The 12,402-nt window shown below is 46.8% G+C and overlaps 1 protein-coding gene across 1 annotated transcript; it reads right to left on the bottom strand.

Moving 5' to 3' along the window:
• Positions 1 to 488: 488 nt before the first annotated feature.
• OTUD3 (OTU deubiquitinase 3) lies at positions 489 to 10,883 on the bottom strand. The gene is made up of 8 exons (XM_083751282.1): positions 10,593 to 10,883; positions 9,076 to 9,224; positions 7,436 to 7,548; positions 6,688 to 6,810; positions 5,637 to 5,753; positions 5,072 to 5,168; positions 3,733 to 3,911; positions 489 to 2,743 (listed from the first exon to the last, which is right to left on the bottom strand). Exons 1-8 carry the CDS (start codon positions 10,778 to 10,780, stop codon positions 2,567 to 2,569), a joined length of 1,143 nt encoding a protein of 380 aa, XP_083607408.1. The 5' UTR covers positions 10,781 to 10,883; the 3' UTR covers positions 489 to 2,566.
• Positions 10,884 to 12,402: the final 1,519 nt, after the last annotated feature.

Below are 12,402 nucleotides of genomic sequence, written 5' to 3'. Positions count from 1 at the left end.
AAAGTGAGGGAGGGGGAATCATGTGGGTTGTAATCATATAGGAGGAAAAGGGGAGATATAAATGTAATAAGAAATAAGAATACAAGCAAAGAGAATATTAGGGCCTTGACAATGTTAAGCCTCCGAGTGGAAAATTCTTCCCAGAGGCACTCAGCAGCCGTCTTTTTCTGCACCACATAAAACTCTGATTTTTATCCCTGCCTTTGGTGCTTTAAACTGTTTTTATTGCTGGTTTTTAGCGCTGCTTTCCCTTAGGTTCAGATTTTATTTTTTTGCCCCTTGAACTTTCCTGCAGAGGCAAGTGTTTCATGTGCCAACGGCAGTCGGGGCCAAAGGCAAAAGTGGGTGGGACAAGAGTGGGCATACAATTTGTGCATGCTGGGGAAAGCAGTGGCATGTGCAATCCTGAATGCCAGCGCAAGACCTGCTCTTTGGCTGTGGGCCACTGCCAGGAAGAACCACAGGCTTGTAAAAGGGAAATGTGGCTGTTTTAACTGGTTGACAGCCCCAACAAGGCCAATTTTATTTTGATAACCACAAAGATGCAGAACTTTTATCCCCTCCATTATCCACCAAACATATTTACAACCTCAAACCTGGATCTCTGCTATGGCTCTCTTTTCCAGAACGAAGAGGACTGTCATTACTTGATGTCACCGAGAGGAAAAGTTCTTGGGGTTGCTGAACAGCTGTCCAGATTGTTGGCATCATAGAACTAACTGTAAGGAGAACCTTCACCAAACTGTCCTGTCAGCCTAGCCTGGTGAGAGGCATGATTGACAGCTCTGGCATCAGCTTCCGTTCTAAGGGCAGGGGCAACCACTGCCTTTACAGCAGTCTTGGCCAAATTGCTGCCCTCCAGGTATATTGGACTAACAGCTCCCAAGTGGCCAAGGCTGCACTAGCAGCTTGCATCATGCCACTCCCAGTGGTCCTAAGCTTTCCCTCTGCCCTTTTTTAGTTGAATGGCATTTTTTAGTATGCGTTGGCTAAATCCACCCTTTGGCTTATAAGTATCAGAAGCACCAGAACCCTGTTTCCAAACCGCCATTAGGCAAGTGCCACATTTTCCAACTGTTGCAGCACTAGGATAAAAAAGTTGCTTCCATCCAAATTTTGCCTTCCAAATCAACCCATTTAGGCACACTAAACCCACTCTTTATGGCAACTGCAGAATATACATATTGAAATCACACAAACCCTGTTCCCCTCCAGTCAGCCTAGGAACTGGCCAGAGATGACAAGGATTGGAATCCAAAAGCAGCTGGTGGGATTGCGGGTGGGGGGTAGCTTCCCCTTCCCTGTAATATCTGCTGAATTAGCCTTTTAAAAAACCCAACTATAATAGAACTCTTTAGGGAGGAAAATGGGGGGTTTTTAGCGAACAAAATTAAGGAACAAGTGTCCCTTGGAAGTTTGCCAGTATAATTTCTTGGGTCTATAAATTTTAACATGATAAAGAAGTAATTCTTTGAGTACCAAGTGTCTTTGGATGAAGGCCATGACATTCACAAGGAAACAAAACCGCCAATGTTCAAGATGAAAGTACACTTTGGGTCAGCCTTGTTTGCATCACATACTAGTAAGCTGGCAAGGATGGGGCTTGTCCATTTCCTCCCCATCGTTGGTGAAGGGTCCACAGTTGAAATCCAACTTAGGTAGCACTGTTCAGCCACTTCATACTCTGATTTGCCCACCGCCACAGGAGGAGCCCATATCCCTGCATAAGTGGGGCAGGACTAAGAATCCCACAAGGGTAGGCACAAGATGAGATCTGGTCCTTCCCCCACAAGTCTGTAATGGTGGACAGCTGCCCAACCAGTGCTGTGACACAATTGTGGCCTATTCCTGCTAGGGGTGCAAGTGAGTAATTGATCAAACAAACCCTGCCGCAGACAGGAAAAGTTTCTCTACACTATCAGCCTGTCTGTACAGAATTTGCTACTATGCACACAACCCACCACACACACACCCAGACACAAGCCACCATCATTTCCGTAGGCTAAAGTGCACGATTGATCATTGTCTAGAATTTAACAATATTGCCATGGGGAGTAGGATTGGGAGGAGAAAGCAACAATCTAACAGGCTCAGTACCAACTTTGGTAGATAAGTTTTCACTTTGGGATGTAAGTCAGAAGCAGTTTTCTTTTTTCCCTGCTGACTTTGCCAAAATGAAGGTGTGTTCCTGAGCAAAGAAACCCTTTAACCTTCCTGCAGGCGGGGGGTCACTGAAAATAAGACAAATTGGGAAGTGGCCATGGAAGATTCGGGAGCAAATTCCATGAGCTCTGCAGCGAGAGGATCCATGATTGGGGATTCCACCCCTAAGGCCTCTGTTGTCCAGGCTCCAGCACAGGAACTGCTCTGCCATCCCACACCAGTGTTCTTGTGCACAACTGAAGAATTGTTTAACTGTCAGTTAAACAGCATAGCAGACACCCCTGTTCACAAAGACAGACAGGGGCGAAGTGTTTGCTCTGAAGAAGGTACTTTTGGGGTGCAAAGTTCAGCAGCCAGAGTTTCATTTTCCCACGCACATCAGAAATGGGGAAACACCATTAAGTCAGATGTTGAGAGCCGCAATGGTCTTCACCAGGGTGACCTGCGACTCAGACTCCATGGCGTTCTTATTATTGTCTGAGAGGTTGCTCTTGCTTCCTAGGACTTTCTGCCGGTGTCTGTCTTCCTGCCTTCGCTTCTTCTCCAGTCGCTGTTGCTTCTTCTCCTGCCTGTTGGACACCTGCCGGAGGGGAGAATTAGCAAAGCACTAAAGGAAGAGGAGGAGGACTGTGATTTAGAGGGATCCCCTAGGTAGCAGAGTCTGGGGGTGCAAGTGTCAGAAGAAGGCAGGGACCAAGGCCTAAACAAAGGGGACGTCAAGAAAGGGATGGACTTTGCCATTGTCCTGGATGAGGAGGAGGAGAGAGTGGCAGCACAACAAGCAAATAACAAAATGACAGGAGCTGCTTAGGGCTGTGCAATAGCTTTGGCCAAATTCAGAACTGAATCAGGCCAATTTTTTCCCTGTTCAGATTGGATGGAAGAAGCAACAAATCGCTCCGGAGCAAATTAGGCTGTCCCAGATCGATTCATGGCAATTTGTGCTGATCGGTAGCTCAACACAGCACTCAGAAAGCCAGACAGTTTCCAAACTGTTGCAGTTATTAATTATAACGCCATGTAAGAAGGACACCAGGGTTGGGAGCTGGAGGAAAGTTACAATGCTATGAACAGGTACAGACCAGATCCTATCTGGATTCACAAATCGGGAATACAAATCAGATCAGTGCCTCTAGGGTATGGGACAATAGGAATTAAGGGAATGACTGATTTGGCAAGACTGCAGTTTTAAAGATCACCCTTCCCAAACCTAATGCCCTGCAGGCAGTTTTGAGTACAATTCCCACCAGCTCTGGGGCTGATGGAGTCATGAACCTGAAGGACACAAGGTCGGGGAAGGCTGTTTTGGATGAAGCACATGCACTGTAGGGATATTTTTTAAAGTGATACTACCACAAGCCTGAGTGGAGTGTCTGGACAAGGAGCTGGATAGCAATGCTGGGAGGACAAGTCGGGAGAGAGCAGATCTCAGAATTTCTACCTGGGTTGTGACTGACACCATCCAGGCAGATTCCTCTGTGGAATCCCCCATTAAAAGTACCACTGCGAGGCAGGGGGAAACCCCAGGGCTCCCACAGAACTCCCCCCTCCCTCTTCCCTTCAAGATACCTTTGGTGCCTGCTTTTTACTGGCTTGGTTTCCTTCCAGTGAGCTCATTTGGGGCTTGTTGTTTTCTATTTCCTGGCTCCCAAAAATCCTAGTGCCACTTCCATTCTCTTCCCATAGGGCTGGCCTGGGATGCAGTTTTGGTCGGTTTGTCTCCTGGGCTTCCTGGGCTTTCTCAGCATCTAGGAGAGGGACAGTGATTTGTCAGAGACCCATCCCACACCACGGGGGTGGACTAGATTGCCTTTGGGTCCCTCCCCATTCCACAATACTGATTCTAGAAGATGCAGTGGAGTGGGCCATTATTGTGGAGTGGCAGAGGGGAGGAAAGGGTAGCAAACAGAAAGCTTAAGCCAGCCTGTCTCCCATCCATCCATTCCTTCCTGCATGTGGTTCCCCCCCAAGTGGGTTTATTTCCTGGTTGTGTAGCTGCCTGGAACAGGGTATCTGTAAATGGGAAGCAGCAAGGAGGTGGGAGAGATACGTACACCCCCCCACCCTCACCTGCCAGAGGAGGTTGTGGCAGACACTAACTTGGGCAGCTCGAGACAAGTACGGCTATCAGTAGCTACTAGCCAGGATGGCTACGTTCTCCCTCCACTATTAGAGGCAGCATGTCTCTGAATAGCAGCCATTGCTGGAAACCACAAGAGGGAAGAGTGCTCCAGCTTGCCAGTTTCTCACAGTCATCTGGTTGGCCCCTGTGAGAACAGGAAGGTGGACTAGACAGAGGTGGAATAAGAACAGTGTGACCAGTACTGCTACACTGGGGATCAAGCCTAAGGGGCGCTGCAGGGTGTCGCAACTATGATGTAGTGAATTGAACAGAAAGGAAGATGAGAGGCAGGAGGCATGAAATGTTGGCCTCACACAGGACACCACTGAAATTTGAAAGATCGAAGTCCACCCCCGGACTAGATGGACTCCCTTTGGCCTGATCCAGCACCCAGGCTCTTTTTAGGTCCTTATCCCTCCATATCTATTCCATCTCTGAAGTGGCAGGGCATGTTTGACAGGTGGGATTCATAATTCATAAGCCCCACAAGCCTCATAATCAAATCATAAGCCTCATAATTCTCCCTTAGTTAAGCTATTAGGAAGATGCTGTGCACACAATGGAAGACTGTGGGCCAGGAACACTTAATTGCAGCCTCTGGGAGGCTCTTAGAATCATAGAATTGTAGAGTTGGAAAGGACGCCAAGGGCCATCAAATCCAAAGCCCTGCAATGCAGGGATTTGGGGGGGGGTGTGTTCCGCTTCCATGTTGCTTCCCTCCTTTATTTCAAACAGGCTGCTTTACTGTAATTGGTAATTGTGTGGCAAAAGCAACCCATTACTCACGGAGCCTTTTCACTTCATTTATCTGACACACAACAAATATTGCAGATTCGATATTGTAGTCCTCCGTTTCAAGGATCCGGATGATTAAATCAGAATCCTGAAAAGCAAACAACATGTGCCAGATAGACAGTGAATTTTACCATTGTACAGCAGGCTTGTTTCCATACATAACTCTCTGTTTTATACACCCAGGCAACCAAGAAGCGTTCTCAGAGTTCAGGAACATATTCTAGCAGGAAGAAACACTTAAGGAGGGAACAATGTATGGCAGATGAGGGCTGCAGCTAGGGGAGAGGGGGCTTAGCCTAGTGCCAACTAGGGGCACATTTAGCTTCCAGGGCTGAGGTTCCACCCGTCTTCCAGCAAGAGAAGGAAATCTGTGGACCTCCAGACACTGTCAAGGGGTAACTTTAATCATCCCTGACTACTGATGGGACTACTGGGACTGATGGGAGCTCAATTCCATTATCATCACCATCTGGGGGGCCTTGGGCTTCCCACCCCTCACTGCCTGAGAGGCACCTTCACCAGCATTTCCCCAAGCAAAGGAATGGCACAGGCTCACCAGGCAGCCGGTTGCATTCCGCACTTTCTGGACAGCATCCTCAATTTCGTCTTGGACTTCCTCTTCTGATTCTGCTTCCTCCTTCTCTTTTTTATTACATTTGTTTCTGCACAACATCTGGAATGACAGGAAGGCATTGCAATATGTCATCCTATGTCATGGAGGGGAGGCACGGGTGGATTGTGTGAGCAAGGCCTGTAATTTATTCCACTGAAAATATTTATAGGCCACTATTCAAACAAAATAGTTGGAAAATATGGCTTACAAAATGGTTTACAAAAATACACAAATAAAACAAAATGGTTTACAAAAATTTTGTAACCCAGAATTGGCTTACATTTTGTAAACCAAAATGGTTTACAAAAATATACACAAATAAATAAACCCAGTGCCTTTCCGATGTAATCAGTCCCTCAGCAGGCAGACACGAGACCACCCAGGTGGGAAAGAGCCATGCACAGCTGCTCAAGGACTCCCCAGAGGCTTCTGCACATGGAAGTGTATGTGAGTGAGAGACAGAGAGAAAGTGAGTGTCAGTGAATGTGTGTCTTCAACAATTTCAGTTGCAAGCCAGAATTATTCCCACCTGCCCAGCAGTTTCTGGAAGGAAAAATCACCAGGAAACGGGCTAAATGACCAGAAGATGGTTGCAGCACTGTGTGAAACTAAGCAGCCACACGCTTCAGGGAGAGTATCAATTCACCTTTGACGGTGGGTCAGAGTATCTGGTACCTGCTATCAGAGATCCTTTTTAGCTGGAACTACACCTGCTCCTTCTGCATGCCAAGCAAGTGCTCTACAGCTGAGCTAGGCATCCCTCCTAAACCCTTATCTTACCCAGCTTGGATAATTAAATCCAAGTAGGCTCCCACCCACTGCTTGATTCATTCCACAACATCTGTTTTAACAGGGAATGAAATCAGTTCAAATGCATTACTTTGCTTTTACAGCATCACTGTATTGCCAAGCTAAGCATCCACTGCTCAGCAAAAAGAGAAAGCCCCATCCCAGGAACATCACCAGAGAGTACCTAGCAGGGCCCAGAACCAACCTCCGTCTGTAGCCGGGCAGGAGCCTCAGAGTTGTCATTAATCTTCCGGACGCTGTCATAGTGCTCTCCATATCGATATGCAATGTGCAGCTCTCGAGCGTTGCTTTTGTCTGTTCCACGAATCTGAGAAAGATGAGAGATTGATGCAAGTGGGGCTTTAAATCTGGATGCTTTCAAGAGCATTCAACTTTGTCAAAAAGAAGCAATGCCTTTACTGAGGCAAGTGCTTGCCATTTCCAGTGTGGATTCATGTGATTCATTGGTTCTACAGTTTCCATCTATCTAGCTCAATGAAGGGGAGGCCCATAAGCCTCTCATAACTCTACCAAGAACTCCCTTCTGCCAGTTCCCCCATCCAGCACCTAGATCCTTAGCAAGGATGCGTTTCATGGGTCAGCTGTGTCAGAAATACCAATAAAAGGAAAGCCCAAATTTGGAGAGATTGAAGCCCAGCTTATAAGTATGGCAGAGGATTTCAAGACCAAGGGAAATATGAATGGTGACATTATTCCAATGTAATATTTGTAACATTTTGTACCAGCCACAATTCCAAACAAGTTGTCATAGACAGGCCTATGTGGGGTGAACTGAAATAATCTAATCTAGATGCCTATTTTGCATAAGAAAGGGACTGCTCCCCCTTCTCCAAATTTGGAAAACTATTGTTAGCCGTATTCCAACAGGAGGAAAAATATGCATTAACCGGAGTAATGGCACATTATGACAAATTGAGTGTTTTGAGGCTTACCTGCCACAGAGGAGCATTGAGCTGGTGGATGACAACATTGACTTGATTGTTCTTTGCAAAGGCTACAATGGCATCGTTGCCAGCAAAAGTTCCAGGCTGTGCCAAATTGGCAACTGGAAAAGATAAGAAGAGAGGAGGAGAAGAAATGAAATGTACATTGAAGGAGGACAGAAAGCAAATAAAAGAAAGATGCTACACAGATAAGGCAATGGCAACAGCACAGAACAAAAGACCCTTTGACAAGAACAAGTGAAGTTGCCAAAGGGACATTCACTTGGCGTAATGCCAGGCAACCAAGACCTGCAGGATCCCATTCAGCTCTTGATGGGGTACATGGAGATGTTTCATCTATAAACCTGTGTCACTGACAACATTCACTCCCAATTTAAAGCAAATATGGGGCTCTGAAACAGTTTATGACTATGTGTGGAAATATTAATGGTTCTCCTATAATGATACAATGTGAATTCTGATGCACTGCATTGGAGTACACACATTTTTTCTTCCAAAGGCCTCCAAGTGTTGGTATGTATTGTATAGGGTTGCCATATTTCAAAAAGTAAAAACGCCAAGAGATATTGAGTTTCTAGCTTTTTTAGACAAACCCCAAAGTTGTTGAGCTTTTTCTTACAAAAACGCCAAAAAACCAACATTTTTCGATTGACTTGCCAGGACAAACCACCGCCTTTTGGAAATTCCCCCCTTTCATCAATTCTGCCTTTGAGATCCCCGGAATTATTACAGCCCTAGTATTGTACATAAGTCCCACAATTCAAACAGGCTTCCTTAACTTGTCATGTTCCAGATGTTTTGGAAGATTCCCAGAGGCCCCAGACAGCAACTATGGAAATTATAATCCAAATATCTGGAAAGTGGCAAGGTGAGGAAGGCGGAGTTAGACAAGCATTTTAAACAGTTCAACAGCAACAACAGTAGTAGCACAGCAGGGCGAGACAAACATAAGAGCACAACAGGAGAATATATGTTAACCTAGATGCCTTGGAAAATAAAAACAGACATGTCCTAGGCAACCTTTCTAGGTTTTGAATGTGACCTCAACATACAGACCCTGATGCCAAGCCATACAGCAGGAGTGGCTAACTCCCATCAGGCCCAAGCAAGAGTCAGGGATGCCAGGAATTGCAGTCCAGCACCCTCTGAGGGTCACAGGTTAGCCACTCCTGCAATGGAAAGCTTTAAATATAAGCACCAGCACTTTGAACAGAGCTTAGAACCAGTGAAATACACAGGGCCATCTTAAGCATATCTGGCGCCGTGGTGCAAAGATACCTCCGGCACCCCGTTTCCCAGAGTTGTTGACTTCTCGACCCTTTCCCAAGCCTCTGAGGGGATCGCTCTCCTCCCGCAGAGGCTTGGGAGGCAAGCTGCATGCCTGCCAGTCATATGGTTGATGGGGCACAGCTGGCAGGTGTGCAGGGAAAGGGGAGGCTGCCGGCAAAACCCCTGAGAGGCCAGCGCCCTGGCACAATGCGCCAGTAAGCCCAATAGGAAAGACGGCTCTGGCAATACATATTCCCACTGACTGATCCCACTTAGCAGCCTAGCAGCCTGTATTTTGGACAAACAGCACTCAAAAACAGCAGTAGGCACAACTTCCGCCTCTCACAAAGGGCACCCACCGTGCTTCTCAAAAGGAACATCATCCTCCACAAAAGGCTCAAAGTCCTCCCGTTGCTTTATCATGTAGTCCACAGTTTCCTGGCGGTGTTTGAGGTGGTCTCGGGAGTGACCTTCAAGCTGGTCCCCAAGAGCCCGGAACAAGCAGTTCCTGCGGGAAGACATTATGCCCAATTGAGTTTGTCTGAAGGAGATTTGTCAAGGGGTGGTGGAGTAAAATCATGGTCCTTGGTTTATTAACAATTCAGGACTGAATCAACAGAGGTCCATAAGAAGCTGCCTTACTCTGAATTATGCCACTGGTGCATCTAGCTTTACACTCACAGGCAGCAGCAGGTCTCCAGAATTTTCAACAGGGGCCTCCCTCAGCTCTACCTGAAGATGCCAGTATTGATCCTGGGACTTTCTGCATGCAAAGCAGGTGCCATGGTCTTACTAAGCTCTTTTGTCAAATCACACTATACACTATACAAGGTTTTCCCTCCAGTACAATACAATTTGGATGTCTGTCTAGTCAAGCCTATGTCCCTGATCCTCAAATTTCCTTTTGTATGTTTATAATCATACTGCTATTTTTAAGGATCCCAAAAAGAACTTAAAACTTAAGAAGTGATACCTGGGTTTGCTTATTTCCTCCTCTATCCCAATGCATTTTCCTTTTGTGCTGCACACAGTGCTTATTTTCTTTTAAAATGTTTAGGAGTACTGTACTCTCATTTTGACTCAAGAAAATCACCATTTTCTTGTTCAAATCGGGGAAAATACAGTAAATGGACAAAAGTACAGAAATTCACAAAATGCTTAGGGGTATGTGTCCCCCTGCGTCCCCACAGAAAAAAAGCACTGGCTGCAGCTTTTCAGACTGCCAGCCTGGGAACAGGGAGAGTCTTTTTTCCCTTTTAAACTTTTTAGATCATTCTGTAAGCTATTCTTGTGAGCCTTTTTTTTGTCTAAAAAGCAGGAGAAAGGTTCTTTGCATAAATAAACAAATAAGGGAGAAATGGATAAAGATGGCAGGCCTTGGGGAAGGAGCAGGGAGTATAATTTTGCTTCCTTTTCCAACGTGCTCCTTTAATGCATCTAAAGAAAACAAGGAAATTCAACAGCAGCTTTTTCCCCCACAACTTCCTACCATCGAGAGAAGGAAAGCTTTACATGCCAGACTCCTGACTGTCTTGAGCTTGATAAAAGCACAGGAGCCTTTTAAAAACGCCAGAAAATAAGCTGGCAATGCTAAAGAAAGATATTGGGAACGAGGTCTTGGCTCAGAACGTTTGCTGGGCCGTATGGGCGGAGCCACTGAGAAGGGCGGAGTTTGCTTCTAGACATCAAAGTTGAGGGACGGAACAAAGCAACCACTGGCGCCTCAGCTGCCGTGGCTTGGAACCCTCGCGAGCAGAGGGCGGCTATGGGCGGGGCGTGGGGGTTGTAGGCGGGTGTAGCTTAGATCTGCCTCTCTCGAGCAGGAGCCGTTGCGGTGGGCGGAGTTTAAAATCTGAGAGGGCGGGGCATGGCTCACCCGTCGCCCGGCACCTCCCTGAGGCGCAGCCCGAGCGCCTGCAGCTGCCCGGCCAGGCCTCCCTCGCCCTCGGCCTGGGGTCGGTTCCGCCTTTCGCGCGCCAGCGCCCTCCGAGCCGCTCGCTCGTCCCGTTTCCGTTCCGTCTCCGCCTTCCCTGGCCGTGCCTTCGCCGCTTGCTTGCGGGACATCGTCGCGGGAGAGCCCGAAAACCGGCTCCTGTCAGTCGGCGGCGAACGCTGTTCTCACTACTGCGCCTGCGCGCCACGCCCACTTCCGCCTGACGCGGAAGCAACTAAGAAGTGGGGATCATAGAGAAATGGGTCGCAGAGCGGTCACCTGACGCGTGGATCATAGAGAACAGGACCAGAGCGGTCACCTGGCCTGCGGGAAGCCCGTTGGGACCTTAAAAAGGGCATGTGTTTCATGGGTGGGATTTGCTTGCCGCTAGATGATCTTTGTGGTGTCTTCCAATTCTACAATTCTATGATCAGATTCTTCCGCCATCCCTTGTGGAGCTCATACAGATACTTAGGCAGAGTTCTCAGCTTCTTAACTACTTTAAGGTCATCTAGCAGTTGGATCTCTGGCTAGCCAGAGATTATTTTACAAGCTAACTGGCTGTGATCTCCCTTGAAGCAATTGGAACCATTCATGCCACCCTGTCGTCCAACTCTAAAAGCCAAGCCATCCTTTACCAGCTGGAATCATGTGTTGCTCCCCAATCAATCTCTTCTTCAGTTTATCACCCCGACCTCTGTACTTTATTTATTGCCTTATTTTCTTATTAGCTCCTGCTGACGTTAATAGAATTTGCCCAGTTTCAGGATTAGTCCTTCTGGTTCTTTCTAGTCGATTTCTAGTTCTGGTTGTCTCAAAAGACAGTGGGAGATATGTGGAAGAAGGGCACAGGGTCAGAATGAACAGCAGTTGTAGAACAATATAGTGGGGGTGGTTTTAAGGCGCTGTAACAAATCCACTATTTTCTTCCTTTTGAGACCCATGGCACCTGTTCACCCCTGTGAGGGGCATGTACTCCACTTGATTGAGACCAGGTAACCTCCAGACTAGATTATTGCCACGTCTTCTGCATGTGGCTCTTTTGAAGATCTCAGAAAAAATTAATTCAAAGTACAACTGCTAGGCTGCTAATTGGGGGAGTGGACAAATGGATCACATCTCATCAGTCCTTTAACAACTGGACTGGCTGCTTACCTTTTTTTAAGGAGCACAATTCAAGGTGCTGCTGCTAATCTTTGATAGCCTAAACAGCATAAGATTATATATCTAATTAACAAATCATCAGTAAAATTATTTTTTATTATTATTTATTGAATTTATATACCACCCTATACGCACCCACAGGTCTCAGGGCAGTTCACAGGATAAAATCAGAATATAAAACCACTAAGTACATAATCAAAATAAAAACAACCCAATAACTCACAATGTTAAAATGTTGTTCATATGAGTTTCAAGAGTTTCTTTCAGGATTCAGCTCTCTGCTCCCAGGGTCTCCAGAAGTTAAATATCTGAACAGGAAATTGGCATATGAACATAGCCTGCTGGATCAGGCCCATGACCCATCTGGTCCAGCATCCTTTTTCCACAGTGGCCAACCAGACCAAGGAGAAGCCCTCACCAGGTGGCAGAAAGGGAGATTCAGCAGGGACTTTTGCTTGAGGAGAAACCCTTGCAGAGCTTCACCTCCACTCCCATCATGGAGGCAAGCAAGGGGCATTTCTCGGGCATCAAAGCATCTCCAGGTGCCCCTGTATGCACACGCACTCAGAAATAAGTTCCATCAAATTCA

The sequence above is a fragment of the Podarcis gaigeae genome (genome assembly GCF_964106915.1).
Source record: "Podarcis gaigeae genome assembly, chromosome: 8".
In the NCBI taxonomy this organism is placed as follows: Eukaryota; Metazoa; Chordata; class Lepidosauria; order Squamata; family Lacertidae; genus Podarcis; species Podarcis gaigeae.
Note: the sequence above shows the minus strand (reverse complement) of the source record. Positions and strands in the feature narration are given on the sequence as shown.